The sequence below is a fragment of the Pomacea canaliculata genome, linkage group LG12, assembly GCF_003073045.1.
Source record: "Pomacea canaliculata isolate SZHN2017 linkage group LG12, ASM307304v1, whole genome shotgun sequence".
Taxonomy (NCBI): Eukaryota; Metazoa; Mollusca; class Gastropoda; order Architaenioglossa; family Ampullariidae; genus Pomacea; species Pomacea canaliculata.
The window spans coordinates 7,950,078-7,972,758 of record NC_037601.1 but is presented as its reverse complement, the minus strand read 5'-3'; the positions used below and the strand labels follow the sequence as shown (position 1 = coordinate 7,972,758).

The following is a 22,681-nucleotide window of genomic DNA, read 5'->3' as shown; positions in this document are numbered from 1 at the left end:
ATTGCAATGTAATGTAAAAAATTATCAAGGAAAACATTAAAGGGATTTACAAATTCACATTTGTTCAAGCACTAATCAATGAAAGGATGAAAAACAGTTTTTTCTTCAAAGTATTTTATTTCACCTAACAACAAAACCACAATTTTGCATAACAGATGCTCACAATTTAAAGAGCATATAGCAGCATGCATGAAAATCTTTTCGTTCATGCATACCAATATCGACCCAGGTACTCATCCATGCTGCCCTTACACCCAAAGGTAAATGGGCGTTCCATGCACCTAATCAATTAGTTCTCTGGAATTCTTGAAGTGCCCATCTTTTGTTGTCCATTTCTGCCTTCAACTTTCCATATTCCTCCACAAGCTCATCAAAGCCAGAACCAATGGCAGCATAGGCATTCAGAGCAAGGGCAATTCTATGAAGATCCCTCTCCTTCTCTTCAGTGGCTTCACTCAAGTGCTGTCTGTTAGGAAATAAAACAAATGAATGGCAGTCTGAATTTAAATGAGAATATATAAAAAGATGAACAGAAGTGGATTCCTTGTGAAGTTTATGAATAAAAGGGGGGAGGGGGATATATGCAAACTGCATACACTTTATTAAACACCTTTACAAGTTAATGTTTAAAGCTAAAGTTAAAATAGAAAATCAATGCCTTTCCATTTTGAATAGCTTTAATAATAGAAGAAATGTTTTAAAAAGATTTGTAAAAAATAGGTCTTTAATGGAAGTCTATGTATCCATTTTCATACATGTCAGTGTTCTGCTTCTGAGCATTCAAATGACTTCATTACCAAAATCTTGTAAATGTATGTACATACTTGACTTTTCTGAGAGCATTTACTGCCTCTGCACTGTATGTGTCACATAACACTTGAAGTTCCACATATCTGGAAGAAATTTTATATACATCAAACATGTATTTACATATATGCACGTATTAAGTATTGCAATAAGTAAAACACTATAGTCATGCAGAAAAACATTTTAAATTGACTTCGATACAAGGTCAATTGCATGTTTATCCAAGCATTTAAAAATAAACATTCACATGAATCATAAACTCTATCTGATGTGGCACTATATACACAGCAACTCCGAAGATAGTGGATTCATGGTCTACTTGAAACTTTAATGATCATCTCATTGGTATCACATCCTCAATAATCAACCACCCGAATTTGGACCAAAAATTGTGCAAAATAAATTTTGCTGGTAAAACTTAAAGGTCCACACTTAATAACTTACTTTATCTTAAAACACATAGCATCACAACGTGCTGCCAGCCAGTCTGCTGTGATAGAGGTGTACTGGGATTGCTTGCCTAAGCGATATGTGTTTACCATTTTGTCCAAAATGCTCAGCGACTCTAACAGGGTCTGTGAAACAAAACATGACCTTATTTAAGCTCAAAATCATGACATTGAAAATATATAAATATCTACAATCATTAAACAGGGAAGGGTCTCAAGAAAACTGCTCAGTTCAAGAAAATGAAATGTGTTCACTGACATGGAAATAACGCCAGAATTGTTTTTCTCTCATGCTGCGTATCTGCTTCAGCTGTTTTCGATTTTCATCCAGTAAGGCCTGTGACCTCTCAACTAAAGCAGGAAGCTGTGTGGACTTTGCCATTGTCAGAGTGCTGCTTTCTGCTGCTGAAACAAAAAGTGTTTGGTCTACATCCACGTCTCAGCATGAATGGGAAGCAAAAGTAACTATTAGCTTTAAGTTGCCTCCACTGTGACCAATTAACGATTTCTTTAAATAACAATGATTAGAAGATCTATAATAACTTTCAACCAGAATAAGTTAACCCCTCCAAAAGAAACTCAATAGCTGATGGTGAATATGCCTCCATTGGGAGGCAATTAACTTGTGGAACTTATTTTCTTACTTGGCAGTCAGCTCAATGAAACATTACAAAGATTCTTCAATTTAACTGCTAGACATTTACACATGTTTATGCCTGTCTACTTATCTATATAAGCAAGTTTTAGGGGGATGAGAAGCACTTGGAGATCTATAACAATAAATGAATAGCTGGGTTCACTACTTAGGTTAAACGAACCTCTGAGATAAGAAGAGCAGAAAACACCAACGAGATTCTCACAACGTTGCCGAAGTCTGTTTTCTAGGTCAGGTATCAACTTTTGTTGTAATGATGGAAGATGCTAACAAGAGAGGGAGAGAAAAAAAAAGACTATGCATGATTCCAGTGATGTGCAACTCTTGTAAACTTTGGATGAGGAGACAACTGTGAAATGAGAGCATATGGTAGATACCAAATTAAATGCAAGACAAATTTTTGTTGTATAGCAGAAGCGGCAAAGAAAATTGAAAGAGTATAGACAGTAAAAGTGTACTAAAAACATGGAAAAAGCAAACAGACAAAATATTGACCCACACAATTAATATTATATAAGATCCAAATCAAAGGATACAAACTTCAAAACCTCTGTCTTCATAAATGAATCAGTTCTCAGGCCAGCAAGATTAGATAAAGTTCACTGTTACTTCTAAAATCATGGAAAGAATACTGCATCCATGCAAGCTGAAAGGGTTATTACCATCACCACATATGGACAATGCGATTGGATCTTACATATGATGCATTTAAACAGTCAAAGCATTCTAGGCCCATAACTTTTACTTGAAATTTGAACAAATGATCACTACGAATAAAAGTCATTAACAGTTAGAAAAGATCCAGGGTTTTAATATGCTTTTTTCCTGTTTTAAGATAAGAAACTAAGACATGCCTATTTAGATATCTTTATCGGGATCCCTTAAAATGATTATCAGTAAAAGATTGTGGGACAAGAGTATTAATTCAGACCATGTACTTTAACTCTCACCATATGGCATCCTTGATTTCAAAAATACATTATCAAATGTCGCCTCCTTTATAATAACACTCAATAAAACTTTATTTTAAAAGTTATTTTTTTAGTTTAGAAGTACTTAAAAAAATTATTAAAAAATTGAAATAATGGTAATAAAGTAACATTTTTAAAAAAATAATATATGAATAAAACAAAGAGGATGATGATACAAAGGACCACAAGGTTTCCATATTTTTGCTCTCACGGTACGAACATGTTGGTTGTGAGTGGCTCTTTGACTTTATTTCAGATCTAGACTAAAATGTCCGATTCTGCTGCTGAATCTGAAAGATTTTATTCAGAGGATGGATCTGGTAAAGAGAATGTGGAAGAAGATAAAGAAAATGGTTCAATTTCTCTAAGCAATGCAACCATTGTTTGTGACAAAAACATGCAAGTAGAATTATTGTTTACTATTTAAAGCCACTAGCAGTTATTAATAACATCTCAAATAAGGCACCTTGCATTAATTTGTATAAAAAAGAAAGTTCACTGTGGCTGCATTTATAAAACCTACACCATTTTTGTCATCATTTTGCACTTGGAAGGAAAGATTTTGTGTGATAACCCAAAGTAAACCAGTGGAGGCAAGCAAAACAACATACACATTTAAACAGTAATATCTTAGGCAAATGTAATTAGAATGTACTAAAACTGTAGTATTCTAAGCAGAATTGAATGTACATTAAGATTTTTATATCTAAAATATGTTGTCTCAAGGCCCAAAAAAAAATCTCTCTTTGTAATGTTGACCACTGGCATATAGCAGACCACACTAGCAATTATTATTCATAATTATTTAAAAATTTCATTTTCTTTGATTCCTTTGGCTTTTTCTTTTTGATACAGTCGGACATCGATAAGTCGAACTCAAAGGGACCCGAAAAAAAATTTGACTTACGGAGTTTTCGAGTTAGGGAAAATGGCGTAATAGGTGCAGGTATTTGGCCGGGAACTAACAATTAATTCAATATAGGGAGGTTTTCGACTTAGGGAAGGACTACTTATCGAGGTCTGACTGTATCATGTTTATTCATTTTTCATTAGTTAGGTTTACAACAACTCTACTTTTGCAACATATTTGCATTTGATAAGCAAGTTTTTGCAACACAACCCAAAACAACGTAGCAGAGTGGCCAAAATCTCAAATACAGTAAGTTACACATCTTTTACTTGACAATCCACTCAAGAGTATGATGTCCAAAAAACTTGGTAACAATGACCGTTTCGGCTCCATTAACTATATAATTTGAAATAGCATTAGCAAACCATAATGCCACAAGAATCTATGCCAGTGAAGTATTCTTCAACATCTTTTAATCACCAATATTTTATAGCTGAATGTATTGTTAAGTTTTCTTCAGTAGCCAAGAAAAAAAGCTTCTTACCATATTGTATGGATTGTGACTTTCAATGTCTTCTGGAGAAAGACCTAGCAATGTGACCTGTGAGCTGGGATCAGGGTTGAAAAGGAGATAATCAAATGTCTCAGCATAGGTCAAGCTCTGTTCCAAGATCTCTTTGAACTTGCAGAAAGAAAATGTAAAATCAATAATAACTGCACTTTATTCCTTGAGTAGCTGAACCAAACTTTGTGAAACAAGGATTTACTAAGTAACAAATAATAGTATGTGGATTGAAATTTTTTTTCAGCTTAAAAAGAAATTAAAATTTTGCTGTCTTTGCTTAAAAAATGTACTGAATTGCTGTGTAACCTTTAAGACATACCTGAATGCAAACTTTGTTGGGTTCCCCCACCCCTAAATTACTTGGTGAAGTTTGTTATAAGATAGTAAAACCACACCCACCCACCACTTTACATATTCAACTCTGTTTTTGTTTTGTTTTTTTTTTATACAGAAGGGGACATCATAAACAATATTAATACATTTTAAAAATTGCTCATGGTGCTTCACAGACACATGCTAAAAATATAGACACAAAATTTATATAGTTAGATTACTGCAACTCTATGCCGTCAAGTGGACAAACTTCAAAGGGGTGCCGTCTTCCATAGACCATGTAAAACCCCTTCTCCATGACCTGCAATGTTTTGCCAGCTCAAGTTTGCTCCGATTATAAAACTGCTGGACTGAAGAACTGAGGTCTTCATGACTTTGTTTCAACATACTTGTCAGACATATTGACATACTATACAAAGATATAGATACCTCTTTGTCAGCAGTGGATAAAGCTGTATCATGGGCCTGGAGTTCATAGTCCAGAATTATCTCCTGAAGTTCTCTATGCAGGATGTGTGACTGAAGCCATTCATGTTTCTCATATTGCAGTTTTTCTTCTGCCTGTGCCAGGATGGTAAATGGCATTTATTTTTCTAGTACCTTATTACAGAATGGCTATAAAAAAAGTTATACTAAGTAATTAAGTTCGTAATAATGGATTTGAAGTATTTCTGTTTAAAGACATATGCATGAGCAGATATATGCCACATCTGCACTTGACAAGGTTGATATTCTATTAATTCTAGAGAGTTACAATGTGTGTACAGCTTGCATTATTACAGACTTGTACACATATTTTTGACAACCCTTATTCATGTTATTTAAGACTATCAAAAATAGCAAAGTTATTATGCTGTGTTGAAGTGAGGGCTATAACTGATGAAGGATATCAGTGGAGTTTTATTCACAAAGCAAATGTTTAAACTCTTTTTTCTTAAAATGAACCCAAAACTTCGGGCTTGTTGGGTCTTCTCACATCACATCACTTCTCGCAGCAAAGTCATTGTAAAGGAGCAATATTTGTTTCACACAACTAAACCTGATGCAGATCCCGAAGAATATCACAAGAACGTCCTTCTGGTGTCAGAATATGCGTCAATGCCTGCAGAAGGTTTGCGAATTTCGGATTGTTCTCAACATCTTTTGCTGTTAGATGAAGTTGGAGTTCATCATTCACTGAAATCAAAAGAAATATGACTGTTGATTTGAGATCATATTTCCTTGAAAATGTAAGCAACAGTCGCAAAGAAAGTAAATTACCTGTTGTGTACCAACAGCAATAAGTAGGGTGTTTTGTTTTATGACATTATTATTACAGATATGAGTAAACAACATCTGAGCAAACCGCGATCTACAGTAAATGTTGATTAAAAACACTATAGCAACGACAAATAGTCCATGTTACTCAGAACAGTTTTTCTCATATCTTTCAATTCAGTACTAATATTCGAAAATAATTTTTTTGTACATGTGTCCTGATCTACGACAAGAGGTCGACTGGCTGAGACTGAAGGCGAAGTCGTCATTTTAATGCAACATTTTCAGACGGACAAACGCGGTTTGCAGTCCTACTAGCTTTTGTTTTCGTCTTTGTTCCCGCTTAGATATGGCTATCCCGCATTAAGAACTCCCCAACCAAATTCAATGTTCCCGACAATGATGATCTCTGTGCATGCCAGTTTGTTTTTTTTGTTGTTGTTGTTTTTTTTTTAACAACCTTAGTTTATTCCAATTTGTTAAGGTCGTAAACTGGAAGGAAAGTATAAGACTGCAGAAAGTTTGCTTCACATTCTTCTCCCTCCCTAGTCTTCTATTTTGACCAATCAGCGCAGACACCGCGGATTTTACGCGGGACTACTGTACACAATGGCGGCTGTCTTGAATGGAGTACTGGAAAAGGGTCTTTCCGAGCAAGTGAAAAACAGTAACATTTTGGTTGTAGGTGCTGGTGGCATAGGCTGTGAGCTTTTGAAAAATTTAGTGCTGACTGGTTTCAAAACAATCGAAGTGGTAATTCAGTGTTTTTAATTCAAAGTTTGTTTTCATCAAGCTGTTCTTATTGTCTGAAGTCAGATCCTAAAACTTCCACGAAAGGGCGGAAAGCACATACGACACAGTACTACCAGACACATATGATGTAACAGTTAAAATTCTCAAATGCACACGATGCTTGCCTCACAGAAATTAGTTGTACGCTGTAATATTAACCATGGACTTGTATAGTCATATATACAGCCCCACAAATAAGATTGAAATCGTTGTCGCATGAAGATATAGTTTGATGAAGAACAACAATTAAAAAGTCATCTAAACATCTTAGACACCTACAGATCAAATGACAACAGATCCTGATATAACAGATTTAAATAGACTGCCATGGTATTGTGGAATGTAGAACAATTACAATTATCAATTAAAACAAGCATTTACGATCTTGAATGACAATATCTTGGATTGTTTTAATAAATACGAAGACATTATATGTGAACCTCTGTAGAAGGAGATTAATTACCCCTTTCCTCCAAACCAATAGGTAGACTTGGAGGAAAGTACTAAGCATTAAACAAAAAAGTTTATTAGTCATGGAGTTTAGATAGAAACCAGGAAATGTTGCATTTTACATTTAGAAGGAGAAACAGTATCACAATAGGACCATTTTCTCTGTAATTGGATCTTCTCTGTAATTAGCGAAAATTGATCAAAACAAGTTGAAAACTACTTAAAAATTTTTAATTACAGAGATACTAACATTTCATTGTTTTGTGCTTTATTCTAAATCATCTAGATTTTTTAGGTATTTTGCAATTAAAGAGGGATGTGGTAGAAAGCCTTCTTTTGTTTTGTCTGACTCAGATTGACCTGGACACAATAGATGTCAGCAATTTAAACAGACAATTTCTCTTCCGAAAAGAACATGTGGGAAGATCCAAAGCACAGGTACCTTCTTTTTTTTTTATAGGCAGTTACTTTTGATTTGTTCCAATTGCTTTTCACTTGCAGTGTATATTTGGCATCAATATGTTCAGATTGTGTGAATCTATTATTCCTTAGACCAACAAACAGAATGTAAAGGGCATGCTAAAATATGCATGACAATTTTAATTCATTGACCTCACCTTTTGCATATGTGTGGGCTAGTTTCTAGGTATTGTGATAAAGAATTAACAAGGACATTTAAAATGCTATGCTTCTCTAAAAAATTTCTTCAAGTAAACTGCAAGTATGATTTTACAGGTTGCTAAAGAAAGTGTTCTTAATTTCAACCCAAATGTCAGCATCACTGCTTACCATGACAGTGTAATGAGGTAAAGGCATACATCTCGTTTTATATTAATCAAGGCATATTTAAAAAAATGATGATAATATAAAAATTTTTAGTTACTGTTTTAAATGCTTTTTATTGGAAGAGCTCAGATCATTTGGCAATATGATATGCATGTGTGCATGCACACATCTATGTGTGTATGTGCCTGCCCATGTGTACACTTGATATAGTAGTATAGATTTAGTTCTAAAGCTTTTTTACTTGCAGTTGCATTCTGAAAAATATGAAGTTTAACCTTCATGATATTAATCAAGATTTTAAAATCATTGCAGTCCTGATTATGATGTCAACTTCTTCAAGAAATTTACATTGGTTATGAATGCTTTAGACAATAAAGGTTAGTAATAAAGCATTTGCTACTTTGTTTTACCAAAGTTGGAGAGGCTTCAGCATATTCTTCTTTAGCAGCTTTTTTTTTTCAAAAGGTCTTAAATAATCTAAAAAGACTAGTAGGGTGCAATTTTTTTCAAAAGTTCAGCTCACCACTAAATGCTATTTACCAAAATCTGAGTGAATAACTCTCCTTTAATCTCATGATACAAGTCTGCAACCATCACCAAATACAGAAAGAGGTCAAAAGCATACAGAAATACACATATGAACATTGTCAAGTTTTAAAGTTGTATTTTTAAAATCTGTCAGCAGTAACCTCATGCTTTGTTACCTTTTATTGTGCACTGTCTGAACTAGAATCACAAAATTTCTTGCCATTTCCCACATTATTTTCCATCAGCTGCTAGGAACCATGTGAATCGGATGTGTCTGGCAGCAGATGTTCCCCTCGTAGAGAGTGGATCAGCAGGTTACTTGGGACAGGTGACAGTTATCAAAAAGGTGTTTATTTCATTGGATTATATTTGACTCCTTTCCTTTAAACATCAGTTAGCTTCTTTTTTTCAGGGTAAGAGAGGACTATGAGTGATGTTACTAGAGCTTTTTTCCTTAATGAGAGACTTTTCCCCTATCAGAGCAGACAGATATTTTTATATGAAATAATATACCTTGTTATGTCATGAACTTTGCCTTCTGGCACGCTTTGTGGCATAACAGAAGTCCCTTAAAGTTACCCCTTTGCGGATTATATGTCTTCTTCATGTTGCAACCCTTGCCTACTGTCCAACATCTTGTGTTGAATGGATGGTGGTGAGATAATATGTCAGGAATGTATAACTGTGTTAAAGACCCACCAAGAGTAGATAAGAAAGTAATCAAATTTTCATGAGAACCTCAGGCTGTGCCTTGCAAAAAAATATAAACACAGGCCAATTATCTTTGAAACTGAATAAGTGGGATTTTGCTTATACACATGCTGAGGGTAGATGCATATGAAGCATACACAGACGAGAGTAACATTTACACTGATTTAAATTTTCTGCCATTTGTTGATTAGATCTTTATGCCACATTAAATTTGTTTTGATTATTTTCTGTTAGGGTCAGACAGAATGCTATGAATGCCGACCTAAACCAGTACAGAAAACATTTCCAGGATGTACAATAAGAAACACACCATCAGAACCCATCCATTGTGTGGTGTGGGCCAAACATCTTTTTAAGTAAGTGGTAGTTTACAAACTCTTCTGATCAGTTTATGACCATGGATAGTTGAAGTTTGTGGGGGAAAAAACCAGGCTACATCTTTCCATTCAATTTTATACACCATCTTGGAAATAGAATGTTGTAAGCAGGGTGAATAAGTAACATATAAAAGTAATCCATGCAGGAAGCAGCTTCACATTGAATAGATTGAGTAAACTCATTTTGTGTGTGTGTGAACACAATTTACAGTCAGCTGTTTGGAGAGCTTGATCCAGATCAGGATGTTTCTCCTGACACAGAAGATCCAGAACTGACAGGTGAGTTAACTCTTTGCCTTTCAGTTGAACATGGATAGCCAAAATGCTATGTTTAAATGGCAGATGAGCAAAAAATTCCAGAAAGTAGAGTTAACCTCCTTGAGGTTAATCTTAATTATTACTTGTTCTCAGAATTCTAAACAATTCTAAAAAAAAAAAACAGTTAACCTTGGATGGTACTGATAATGCTGCAACAGAGGTTAGCTCTTTTTGAATAAAATTTTGATTTCAGTTGATGCTATGGGTTAACAACATGGAGGGTACGGTACTTATGACTTTTAAAAATTCTTTCGATATACACACATATACATATATGCACACACTTCATCATCAGAAGTGATTATTGATTAAGCAGCATTATATAGAGAACTGTTTTACACCCTTCTGCATACAGTTAAATAATTCTTTTCCTTGGTTGTCTCCAGCGGAAGCAGGACAGACAGCTCTGCTGTCAGAAGCCAAGATAGATGAGATAGGTGGCCTCCATCGAAAATCAACTCGAGCATGGGCTCAAGAAGTAGGATACAATCCAGAGAAACTGTTCAATAAGGTAAAGTAGGTGTGTAGCTTTACTTATGACCCTTCTATATTGAAGGAGGTTACTTTCACTTGCCTGAGATTATTAAAGTAAGGATTGGGTGGGTTCTTTGTGTTTTATGGTCTATAAACACATCAGTTTTTTTTAATTCCATTGAAATTTCAGTGCTTGCATTTTAACACACCAGTAATGACTTTGTATTGCATTTTTATAATTGACTTCTATTTTATAACTAATATTACAATTGATGATGAGGTTATTATTTTTGTTATTATTACAATTAAAGCCAATCTAATTAAGCAGGTAAAGAGCATATCACTTTTTTGTAAAATTTCATTAAATATTAAAATTTTTTTTAAATTGACAGTTCTTTCGGGACGACATCAAATACCTCCTGTCCATGAAGACTCTGTGGAAGAAACGTGTACCACCTACACCCTTGGATATGAGTGGTCTTCCTGAAAATCCAGACATGAGTAGGTTCATTCCAGTTATCTCCTCCCTGATGCAACTTCTAGATTAACAGTCCCAGCAGTTTTAATGGGATTCATTAAAATAGCTTGTCTTTAATGTTTCTTACTCTAATTTATTTGTATGGCATAATATTCACGAGTCTGTTTTGTTTGCTTCCACTTTCAAATTCATATTTATGCATATCCCTTAGTCATTAAGTCTAGCCACAATATATGAAGTATTATCTCTTATTAACTAGTAATACGACTCATGTAAAAGTTGTATGGGTGTTACTATAATGTATCTAGACAATATTTTTGGCTTGATACTCATGTTGATTTTTTTTTCTTCCACAGCTTCAAACTCTGGAGTCTTACGAGATCAGAAGCTGTGGGGAATAAAAGAATGTGCAGATGTCTTTGCAGAGTGCTTAGAGTCCCTTAAGAAAGATCTGGCAACACAAGGGGATGGGGGTGTTCTAGTGTGGGATAAGGTGAAAAAGTCATTATTCTTAATCTTATTTAATAAAACCCCAAGAAAGGAAGGATGAAAAGAATGTGATAAGAGTCATCCAGAAGCAAGATGTTTTGAGGTGCGTAATGCAGTGCAAAGATGAGGAGTCTTTTAATAATGATTTTTGAAACAGCACTCAAGATTTTAGTGACAAAAAGGCCTGATATATTTTCTGGAACAAAAATAAAAACCACCAGAAATTTGAAAATGTCTTTTTTCTGTTTGTGCAGGATGATACAGTTTCCATGGATTTTGTTACAAGTGTAGCAAATATACGTGCTTACATTTTTGGCATACCTATGAAGACCAGATTTCAAATTAAATGTAAGTGATCTAGTATAATATCTGTAATGTTCCTTTCTTTGTGTGTGTAATTGTATGTAGTGTTGACAGTTGTGAAACATAGTTCTAAAAATTGGCCCATGGAAGTTCTTACCTTGGATACCACTTAAATTCTGCTCATAGGAACCAATTTTAGCAGGTAAATACAAGATTTCTTACAGCAGGATGTAGTTAAAAGTATGGTTCCCAATCAGATACCATTGAACAATAGCCTTTACCTTAAAGTCAATACATCTGCTACACTGGGGTCTGCATTGCTATTAGAGAAATAGAATTGAAGGATGCTTAAAATGCTTTGTACTTTATTCAAGATGGCATTAGTGAATTGTTTCATGGCTTGTCAATAAATGTTTCAGTCTTATTTTTTACTGTGGAAGAAGATAAAATGGATTTTATCATCTTGCTTGGCTGATAGTATAAATTTTGCCTTCTCAGCTATGGCAGGAAACATTATCCCAGCTATTGCAACCACTAACGCTGTTATTGCTGGTCTTATTATCATGGAGGCCTTTAAAATCCTTGGAAACAGACTGCATTCCTGTAAAGAAGTGAGTGAAGCTTAGTCTCCATTGTCTGCCTGTCCATTCAATTCATAGATGAGTGCATGGTCATAAGAATAGAGATAGGGAGTTGTCATTCTGTGGTGCAGCCAAACAAAATTGTTATGAATAATCTTAGTAGATTGGGTGCTTGAAGTAAAGAGTTGAAGATCAAAAACATGTAGACTGGGCGAGATCATGGGATACTTTGCCATTGCTTTTAGAAACATTTAAAGGCAGTTGCTATTTTATGTCTGATTGTCTGGCTCCTACTCATGTTGATGGAGTTGTCTGCAATTTTTTTTTTTTAATTATTTTTTGTTTTGTGCATGTGCAGATCTACCTCAATCGAGTTCCAAATGACAGAAATCGACTGCTGATTCCCTGCTGCCTGAATTCACCCAATCCTAAGTGCTATGTCTGTGCGCCTAAACCTGAGGTCACTGTTGTGCTTAACACCACCACCTTCAAGGTTGGGGCATTGCAGGACAAGGTTAGTTGTTCTCAGAACTGTTATGTACATGGCGTTCACTTATTAGCAGATAGAAGAGTTTTAGAATTATCATCTTAAATTTAGATGATCTAATGGCAATGCAGAAGATTGCTTTTTTTTTTTTTTTTATAAACTGTTTGCATACTGGGTTTTCAGGTATTGAAGTCACACCTTGGTATGGTTGCACCAGATGTAGAAATTGATGACATGAAAGGTAACCATTCTATGCTGCATAACATTTTTAGTTTTGTTGGATCAGTACATAGCTCTGTCAGAAGTTATCTGTTTGTAGCTTTATAAAACTGGAGTGAAATCATGCCACATATAAGACTGTACAAAAGAGATGAGCAAATCTATGATTAGAAATTTAGGTGTTGGATGAAGGTTAGATTTCTTCTGTGTGTAGTTTATAGCAAAGTTTACTGTGGCTGCCACTCACTTATACAATGTCCCAGAAGCTGACCTTTTTTTTTTCTCCTCCAATTCGCAGGCACTATATTGATTTCCAGTGAGGAGGGCGAGACTGAAGGTGAGAGAAACATTCTCTGTTGATGGCCAGTCAATGGATCGGTGACAGTTTTTTTAGTCTCTGCAATATGAATTACATCTCATCTTGAAATGGCTAAAATATTGGTTCTAACAGTCTTTCTTGCTGTAAAACAGGCATGTCAAACTGAGGGTCCCCCGAGGGCTTTATGGGTCTCGTTTGTCCTTTGTGTGGGCCACAGGTGTGCTTGCAAAGGGCCACATACTTTCTCCCACACTGTTCTGTATTTCTCTTCAAACTGCAAACTTAATTTGGCTTGCACCTAGCACCTTGCTAGGAATGGACAAAAGCGTAATCCCACGCCAATTGCTGCACTGTGTCAGGTCGCCTTTCTTTGGTAGTTTTACTAGATAGTCAAGCTTCCTGTCTGCTGGAACTTGCTCCTGTTCCCAAATTTTCTGCAGCAGGGGGTGTAGCATCTCTGCTGTGGCTGTTGGGTCTGCCTTGAGTGCCTCTGGAGAAATGCCATCTGGGCCTGCCTTCTTGTCAGTATTCAAGGACTTGATGGTTTTGATGATTTCTGCCTTGGTTGGTGGGTTGGTGTTTACTTGGAGCTGTTTGGCAGCTAGGGCAATGTTTAAAGTGGTTGTTGGTGGTAGCCGGTTCAGTATTTTATCAAAGTGTACCACCCAGTGAGATCTTTGTTCTGTATCCCCAGTAATGACACTGCCATTCTTATTCTTTACTGGCCTGCACACATTGGTGTTTTACCTTCCTGGCAGAAATCTTGTAATTTCGTATAGTCTCTTTGTGTTATTTTACCCAGCTGCTAGTTCTGCCTCTTCTGCCATCCTGTGTATCAACTGTCTCTTCACTCGTCTTCACTTCTCAGTTTATCTCCCAGTGCTTTGCTCATATCTCTTCTTTTTCCTGCTGGTCTTGACAGTGGTTGATCTTCTGCTTCAGCTCTTTCCTTTCCTCTGTCTTTTGCCAGGTCCCTAAAGTCAGTCATTCCTTGTGTTGTTTTCCTTTTTTTCCCAGAACACGCCTGAATAGGCAGTCTTCCACATCTCTTGTAATCCTTTCCAGTGGTTGGCCACTGCTGCTTCCAGGAGTCCTTCTTTAGTTGCGTTGGTAGGTGCTTAGCACTCGATGATGGTGACCTTTCTTCTTTGGAGTTAAACCTGGCTGCCATGAGTTGTGGGGAAGCTTGTTCCCATGATATTAGTGCTCTTGCAGCCTCCGGTGTCATCAGTACTACTACTCCTTGTGTGTGGTCAAAGTCATTGTCTTCATGTCCAGAGTAGATGATAGTCTTCCCTGACGAAAGTCTGATCTGACCATTGCCATTCCACCTGGTCTCGCACAGGCCAAGGAGCTTAATATCATAGTTCTTAATTTCTGGGGCTACCTTGCGAAGGGCCACATGCGGCCCCTGCAGGCCGTATTGTTTGACATGCCTGCTGTAAAATGAAATAAAATTTGATACTTAAGAAAAGTTATTTAAGCACCCACTTAGAATTTTCAGCATACCTCTCACATGCCTTGTCAGCAGCTGTAGGCGGAGAAAATTCGGAAAATTCTAAAAATTCAGAGCCACACAGGTTCCTGAAAACAGATATTGCGGACATGCTATTAAGAGCCACATTTTTTTTTCTGTAGTTTCCTTAAGGATTTTAAAATCTTGTTTCACACACTAGTGAATAATGACAGTTCTTATCATTACTATGTGCAGAGAACAATGATAAATTCTTATCTGACTTTGGAGTTCGAAGTGGAACACGGCTTAAGTGTGATGACTTCTTGCAAGTTTACTCACTAAACATCATTGTGGCACATGTGTAAGTTGCTGGTTGAGTTCAACAAATTGTCAGTTAAAGATGCAGTGATTCATCAGGTTTTACACAATGTTGCTTGTGTAGTGTTACCTGGATCACTGTTTCATCCCATGTTGGATTTATTTTTTTCCCCCATGAATTTTTGGGAACATCTTAAACCTAGTCTTGGTATGATTTAAACATGTACGTTAGTTCCACAATGGTAGAATGCACTTCTGTTTGTTTGAATATTGAACTTCTTAAAAATGTGATCAGAATTGATGTTGTAAGTTTCCAGTGTTATGCTTAAATGCTTGCTTCTTACAATATGTGAAGGAAGGAAAGGCATAAAGCAAACAGTACAGATACCATGACTGGAGCCATACTCAAAGTGATTTTTTTTAAATATGGATGTGCCTATATTTGAGTTTATTTTTTGTTGCAAGTGCCCAGAAGTGCTCACTGATTGTGTTTGTCAGTGTGTACACATGTGTACATTTGTGCGTACAGAGAGAAACTGGAAGGTGAAAAGGATTTTGAGGTAGTTGGGGACCTTTCTGAACTGCAGCCACAGCAAGAAAAGCAAAAGACAAATGGACAGCAGGAACTAGCTGACAAAGCACTGGCAGGCAAGTCTTATTTCACACAAGATGCAATATTTGTCTGATGTTAACTGAATCTTTATATACATTTCTTCACTAAAGAATAAATGATGAGGGATATATTTTAAAAAAATGATTTTATTTATGTGCTGTTGTGAAATTTTTGTTTTTGTATTTGACTGTGGCCATTTTATTAAAAGTGGCTGAACTTGTTGGTAATATTCGACAATAGCATGTCAGTGGTTGATTTGACTTTTTGATGTGAGGATGATGTAGCCTTAATGGAATGACATGGTCATGGTGCAAGAGGATGATCATTATGGCTGGAGTGATATGGTTTGGGGTCAAAATGACAAGTGACCTAATGAAGGAGCAGTCTTTTTTTTTTCTAAATTGTACTTTATTTTACCTCATTTCTGCAGAAAGTTGTAATGTAGATCAACTCTAGTGTTAACTTCTGCAATATATATATTGTAATTAAGCAAAATCTGTCAAAAGTTGCACGGGGAAGGTAGTTGTAATAGAGATGATGTTTATGTAGTAAAATGTCTTTGAAAATGTTTTGGGTCATATCCAAGAAGGGTTGTAATCTTGAAGGAGCTTTTACTGTATTAGCTTTAGATGGCTTAGATTTTCCAGAAGAATTAACACACTCTGAATGCAAAGATTTATGTAATTTAGATATAAAGATATTGATCACAGTTTTTCACAAACATCTTTGCATAGTACTGTTCATCCTCTATTTCATCTCACAATTCAAAGGTGCGCATCTAGTCAAAACCTGGAATAAGTTCAATTTATGTGACTCATCATATATAATTTGAATGATTAGTCATCAATTCTCACTCAATGAGCTTTTCACAAGGCTGTTTTATGGAAGTGTTCATAAAATTTACATCCAGCATTAATGACATTTTTCACCTTTTCGAGACCTATTTCATCATCATACAGGAATAGACAGCCCGATGATTACATAGTTTGTATAGCCATGTTCAAAAAACTTTTTTTGTAAATTTCCATTTATTTGAATTACTTTGCACTTGAATTATAATTTTGTATTTCTATTTTATGTTGTTAAACATTCTTGAAATTAATACCCAGAGACGCACTAAGGTGTAACAATGGGCAGTCTTTGATTTTCTGCTTTCATGTATTTCAGCAGCCAATGATGAGGATGATCTAATGATCATAGACAGCATTGATGATCTGCAAGAGCAATCTTTGGAAATGAAGGGGCACTTGTTGCGGAAGCGAAAGGTGGATGATGAAGTGGAAGAATCGCCTAAGCGACGTAGATTGGATTCAAATGAGGACAGTGGAGTGATTGAAATTTCATGATTTTGATCAAAAGAGTGGGTTCCCTTGTAAAGGAAATGGAAAACAATAACGCTGATAGTCAGAATTTTGCCTGGACATTTTTCTACTTTCACAAATTGTAAGACTTGTTCAGATGGCACGTAGGGGAAAGATCAGAGAAATTTCAAATTTAACCCATTCAGGGACAAACAAAATTCAGTGTGCGGCATCTTAATGTGTGGAAAAAAACATTTTTCAGTAAACATGTTGGCTGGACAGTTGTTTGACTGCAGGTGGTAAGCCTTTGTTTTACTGTTGGGAGTTGAAGTATCCAAACAGATCTCCATGCATCTAGATATGCATAGATCTTATTTTTAATTTGTTTAAAAAGAAAGAAAAAAATGAGTTAAATGTTATTAGAATATTAAAAATTATATTTGAATTTTGTTTTTTTGGTGCATACCATTTCTGATGCACACAATCTCGTGCAAAATAAAGTGCAAAAAGTTTTACTATGGACATTTGTCACTTTTTAATTTCTTCGTTGCATCCCCTACAAACTGTAGAAATGATGGAACCAAGCCTGTTAGCATTCTCTTCCACGGACCTCACCTTTATTCTACGGCTGCCTTTCGTGTACTCAAACAATCCATACTTTCATGTTATATTTGTCTTTAATAAAAAAGTTTATGCACCACAACTGAACTTCATGAAAAGATCCAAAACCATTACATTTTTATGTACAATCAAAAAATGTATGGCACATAATACAGATGCAAAAATAACTTGTACATTACTATAAACAGTCTACCACTTGCAGACTAATGCAAAACAAAATATTAAAATGTATGTTCTGGCTGTCTCAGGGAGTGGATTGATGACATAAGCTCACTGCATGCCACTGCAATAAAATCTGATTCAGTATGCTGATATTTGAAGAAAAAAAGAGGGGAGTAGGGTAATAATGCCTTTGAAACATTTAGCATCCACCACTAAATAAAGTGCTGCGATCATACACCAGTCTCACTGCAAAACAACTGGTCTACCTAATGAGTAATTACTTAGCTCCTTTATGTTCTACTTTGCTGACTGAAGCGACCAAACTGCAACCAAAGATTGATCCTCATTGCTGCTACTGTCAGAAGTTCTGCCAAAAGATGAAAAATTGAGCAAAAAGGTTGTGTGTTAATGCCCATAAAACACTGCTTAGAGTTGTAAAAGACATAATTTGCAGAAGCTTGGTGACTGACCATTTCTAGCTATTTACAAGAATAAATGTTGGCACATAAAATATTGATTTACAAATTTATCACATCAGAAAATGGGGGTACTCATTTATCACATCAAAAATAGAAAGGTACTACAAAATTCCAAAAAGAAAAAAAAAAACCCTTGAACTTCTCTGCTACATGAACCCACCAACAAAGAAAAGGAACTGAACTGTCACAATTGCATTTTATTAGGAGTGACTGCATTATTGCCTCTAATTTCAAAGCTGCCCACTGTCAAACTAAATGAATCTCATTAACACATTTTATTACTTTCCTGTTTTGACCTTAACTCCATTCTGTTAGACACTTCAAATGAGAAAAGTCCCTGGCTTTAAAAAAATTGCCTCTTCAATTTTAGCAAAGATAAAAATTTAAATCCCACATAATTTCTAATCTTCAAATTTTAACACATTGCTTTTAAGGAAAAAAAAAACAACCCTTGGCACATGTAAAAATGACAGGTATATCATGGTGAGGTTTAGTATAGTACATTTGGCTTATGGTGATAGGTTTTGCCAATACCTTTGCAATATGGCAGAAATATGTATTTTTTGGTTCAGCAAAAATAAAAAAAAAAAAAAACCTTAAAAAGGTCGTTTCTATCACCCATATACATGCACTCCCTAATACAAACTAAAAGTTATTTTAACAAATCATTTTGGTACTAGAGCTAGTTCAAATGAAACAGTTTACCTCCAGATGCCATCTTGCAATATTTTGCAAATGTCTATGAAGCATTATTAAAGCTAGTAAAATAACTTACTTGAAAGTAGTGATTGAAAATATATTAAGGCACAAGTACAGAACAAATCAGAGTTCGCAAAGAAAGTCCAATATTTTAATCTCTATGGCTGGGTTTAAAAGCCCTAAATTTAGATACCACTGATCGGGGAAAAAAAAAAAAAGTTGAAAGACTTTGCCACATTCCAGCAAGGTGATTCAGTACATCCCATGCCAGTTGGCATTCAAAAGAATGGCATCAATCATGAGATCAGGACAGGATAGTTACATATTGATTTTATGCAAATAATAGCAAGGCTTTATACAAATGAAATACAGTGGACAAATGGCATGAGGATACTGTAATAAATGACAGCCATATTGGGGATCAACAAAAAAATCCAATCACATAGGGAATACTTCTACAAATATAAACAAATAAAAATATACTTTGATATACCTTAATAAAAACTCAAAAATCTGTTCTTTTGTTTTGGTAATGGTAAATATTAAAACAAAATTAACAATACACAAAAGTGGAAAATAAGCACAAGAGCTTCACTGGCTTTGTTGGTTGTTAGCATCCGTATACCCTTCTAAGCTACTTAGAGACTTCCACTCTGATACCTGCAGATCTACTGCAAGACCTGGGTTTGAGTTAGCAGTGTTACTGGTTTGCAAAAAATATTCAGGAACATACTGTATCTTGAATATGATCTAGTTCACTCTTGTGAACCAAAACAAATCACATTGGTGATGTAAGTGCACCATCGGGACACAACATCAAATAAAGTTAGCAGCATAATTCCCATTCATGCCTTTTTTTTCATGTACCATGCCAGACTCCAAAATTAATTGGCACATACACATTGCTGGTTGTCATTACTCTGTATTAGTACCATTATCCTAGATATCTGTATGTGATCTTTCCAAGTCATCTAAGATGTAATGTGGGTTGAAAAACCTAATTCCTATTTCATTTTTCTTTCACATACATATCCCTATCTTGTGCAGACTGTATCCAGCTTTGTGGCATAATTCTTCTTCCTATACCATATATTAAAGAATAACCAATTCTACATTATGAGTAATGACAACCAAGCAGCCATAACAATCTGATTTTCTGACACTTTACAGATGTGGTAAGTGCAATGAATGCTGAAACTTAATGAGAACAGCAGAGTAGCAATGATTTTCAAACATTCAGATAGTTCTGAATATACTGCAATAGGCTGCCCACTGCTAAAGTACCAAGTCTAGTCTGACCACTCTAGTTCCTAAGATGCTAACACCACAGCTGTGCATATTTTTGATCATTTTTAAGGCAACAACTAGTCTATCTATAGTAACTACAGTACTTATCAATCTGAGGTAAACGAGTGCATTGAGAACATAAAAAAATGCATCCACCAACAGTTTTGCTGAAAAAATGCAAACCACAAAACACATCCAAATCAAACCTCTTCTGCAATCACATTCTCCCCTCATACACACACCTGCATGCACATACACCTAAGCTCACTTATAAAGCTACGGACAAGGCCATTCACTTTTGCCGACATCTTTTGTTTCCACTTTCTTAAACCATCCATTTTTCTCCCTTCCTTCCCGGAAACCCCATCTTAAGGAAAAACAAAAGCTTCTCAGATTTATTAATTTTCATATCTAGTATTAGGGACTGAATACAGAAATCATAATCTTTAGTTTTAGAAGAAATAAAGTCAACTATTGCTATGGAGGGGTGGGGAGGGAGCTTGGAGTACAGGATGAAAAACGTGAGCTGCATTCACTGTTATTTGTTGCACTGCTAGTGCTGAAGTAATAGTTATCTCTTCATGCTGTGGCTCTGGCACCACCAGTGACTGTCATGATGTAGTAGTCATGGACGTATGCAAAGATGGCGATGGGCTGGCCCAATATCAACGAAAACCACACAATGATGTTACCCCATTTTCCACGAAAGAACATACTGGAAATATAAGCCAGTGGCATCTGCACAGTACAAAAGTTACTGAGAATCTTTGCACAGCTGTCTACTATTTCAACAAACCCTGACTGAATGAGCTACACTTGTATGTTGCACAGACACCTAGATGGATGTACACATGTTTGTCTTTTATTACTTGTTAGCCTAGTTGTTTTTCCTTCCATCCTTCACATTCTGTCCATGTCTCCTACTTGTCTGAAATGCTGAGAGCATGCTCCTTTGTGTGATTGCGAGCTACATAAATCAAACTATTATTATTATTACTACACATGCATGCATAAAAATGCAATTGTGCTCACTGTTGAGATCTTCATTTCTGGTTTTGTTTTTAAGAGGCTTGGGGACTAAAGCACATTCCTAGGGTAAATATGAACTAGCAATAAAAATACAAAATTGAACAGTACTACTTTGTTTATCAGCAACCAGGATGCCCTTACACACTTACCTGCATCACCATCCCCATGAAGGCCCACACCTTAAACATGCGCAAAGGAATGCTCACAAGGTACTGTAAACAAGAGAGGACATAAAATGAAAACAAAAATGCTTTTAAAAATCAATGTAATGTACATGCATATGCCTATTTAGCATCAACCCAACATTTTAAACTGACAAGTATTCAGAATGATAAATGTAAAGCAAAGTTAGAAATAATTTGTGTTCTCAGTCTAGACCACTTGAAAACAGTCCCACAGATTCTGATCTTTCTTCTATTACAAACTTAAGTTGTGGAATTCTCCGCCTTCCAATATAAGACACTCTTCTTTCCCAGCCTTCAAGTCTTGCATGAAAACCCATTCAGAAAGTATTACACCCTACTTGTAATGTGCCTGAATATTGATCTTTATTAGACTTGATTAGAAACAATAGTTCAAAGGTTGTAAGGAAGGATCAAGAAGACACAAAGAAATAAATAAAACAATAAAATGGAGGTCAACAATGAAAACAATTACCTCATGAAAAAATGCTGAGAGAACAAAAACTGCTAGGGAGGCCACCATCTTGGAGGTACCTCTTCTTAAAAGGGGCTTGTAGACATGCCTATAAAAAAAAGGTACTAGGTAGAACAATTTTAATGGTCTAAAGAAATAATTCCATGGCTTCACAACTCTGTACATCTTTGCTGTCTTATCTGAGAAACCTATACATATTTTGCTGCAAGGCACTTATTTATTTTTAAAAAAAACACACACACAAAAAAAAAAAGATGTGAAAAATGTATTGCATTCCAAAGAGGAAACACTCATATATCACTCACTTAATGCTGACCTGTCCATGCTCACCCACCCACCAAACCCATGTACATCTGAACAATTTGTCTCACTCACACACGTGTGTTTACATAATAGTGTTATGGACTAAGGAATGAAGCTCCTCTTTGCCTTTCAATTTCACCAAAGATGTGATAATTATTTGACACCAGGTCAAGGCTGTAAAGATGTGAAAGACATTCAAAACTAAGCTCATATCTAAATGAGCAGCTGACTGACATACTGTTATCTGTCAGTCTTCTCTGCTTGAGGTATCGGCCCTGTCGATGTGCTCTTGCATGTGCCTATATTGATATGCCATGTTGATGTGTGAACAGAATTGGTTTCATCTGCTCTCCCTGCTTTAAACCTTTCTACCTGCTCACAAACCTTTCATTGATTCATGGTGCTAAGTCCACACTAAGCCAACATTTGACAGCGAATTTCCACAAGTTCTACTCCCTCTGCCCAAAGAATGCCCACTACACCATAATGTTCTTCAATGGCACTATCTGGCAACATGGGTCTCATAGCTGCCACTCGACTAAAGGCTGAGCACTGTA

At 35.7% G+C, this 22,681-nt stretch overlaps 3 protein-coding genes across 8 annotated transcripts in view; 1 reads left to right on the top strand and 2 right to left on the bottom strand.

Moving 5' to 3' along the window:
* Window positions 1–97: 97 nt before the first annotated feature.
* On the bottom strand, window positions 98–6,278 carry LOC112553389 (HAUS augmin-like complex subunit 4). 2 transcript variants are annotated; one of them, XM_025220574.1, is made up of 9 exons: window positions 6,099–6,278; window positions 5,670–5,806; window positions 5,060–5,191; window positions 4,277–4,414; window positions 2,075–2,177; window positions 1,516–1,661; window positions 1,252–1,382; window positions 825–893; window positions 98–466 (listed from the first exon to the last, which is right to left on the bottom strand). In XM_025220574.1, exons 1-9 carry the CDS (start codon window positions 6,154–6,156, stop codon window positions 286–288), a joined length of 1,095 nt encoding a protein of 364 aa, XP_025076359.1. In that variant the 5' UTR covers window positions 6,157–6,278; the 3' UTR covers window positions 98–285. The 2 variants fall into 2 exon arrangements, with proteins under 2 accessions (XP_025076359.1, XP_025076361.1); XM_025220576.1 differs by having other exon boundaries at window positions 1,516–1,658.
* A 190-nt stretch (window positions 6,279–6,468) lies between these two features.
* LOC112553383 (SUMO-activating enzyme subunit 2-like) lies at window positions 6,469–17,402 on the top strand. Of its 2 annotated transcripts, none has more exons than XM_025220559.1 (18): window positions 6,469–6,640; window positions 7,484–7,567; window positions 7,865–7,935; window positions 8,228–8,292; window positions 8,689–8,789; window positions 9,389–9,510; window positions 9,743–9,810; window positions 10,236–10,360; window positions 10,716–10,824; window positions 11,158–11,294; window positions 11,545–11,638; window positions 12,092–12,204; window positions 12,533–12,688; window positions 12,845–12,902; window positions 13,179–13,217; window positions 14,911–15,016; window positions 15,503–15,621; window positions 16,757–17,402. In XM_025220559.1, exons 1-18 carry the CDS (start codon window positions 6,497–6,499, stop codon window positions 16,930–16,932), a joined length of 1,887 nt encoding a protein of 628 aa, XP_025076344.1. In that variant the 5' UTR covers window positions 6,469–6,496; the 3' UTR covers window positions 16,933–17,402. The 2 variants fall into 2 exon arrangements, with proteins under 2 accessions (XP_025076344.1, XP_025076343.1); XM_025220558.1 differs by having other exon boundaries at window positions 16,754–17,402.
* Window positions 12,949–22,681, bottom strand: part of LOC112553384 (diacylglycerol O-acyltransferase 1-like) — a 24,860-nt gene continuing 15,127 nt past the window's right edge. For 3 of the 4 annotated variants that reach the window (XM_025220562.1, XM_025220560.1, XM_025220561.1), the window contains exons 14-16: window positions 21,822–21,909; window positions 21,314–21,376; window positions 17,546–20,873 (exon numbers count right to left, since the gene is read on the bottom strand). In XM_025220562.1, the coding sequence (XP_025076347.1) occupies window positions 20,715–20,873; window positions 21,314–21,376; window positions 21,822–21,909 (310 nt within the window). In that variant the 3' untranslated portion in view covers window positions 17,546–20,714. Of the gene's footprint in view, window positions 13,278–14,708; window positions 14,784–17,545; window positions 20,874–21,313; window positions 21,377–21,821; window positions 21,910–22,681 lie in introns of those variants that run through there. The other variant, XR_003097038.1, reaches the window with a different exon arrangement.

Bases quoted from the DNA above. Each gene is read 5' to 3' on its own strand.
- LOC112553383 (XM_025220558.1), top strand. From the start codon at position 6,497: ATGGCGGCTGTCTTGAATGGAGTACTGGAAAAGGGTCTTTCCGAGCAA. The intron at 10,361-10,715 runs GTAAAGTAGGTG...TTAAATTGACAG, and splicing joins CAGAGAAACTGTTCAATAAG to TTCTTTCGGGACGACATCAA. The intron at 15,622-16,753 runs GCAAGTCTTATT...CATGTATTTCAG, and splicing joins AGCTGACAAAGCACTGGCAG to CAGCCAATGATGAGGATGAT.
- LOC112553389 (XM_025220574.1), bottom strand. From the start codon at position 6,156: ATGACGACTTCGCCTTCAGTCTCAGCCAGTCGACCTCTTGTCGTAGAT. The intron at 5,807-6,098 runs GTACAAAAAAAT...TTTTGATTTCAG, and splicing joins TGTCGTAGATCAGGACACAT to TGAATGATGAACTCCAACTT. The intron at 5,192-5,669 runs GTTTAGTTGTGT...ATCCTGGCACAG, and splicing joins TTCTTCGGGATCTGCATCAG to GCAGAAGAAAAACTGCAATA.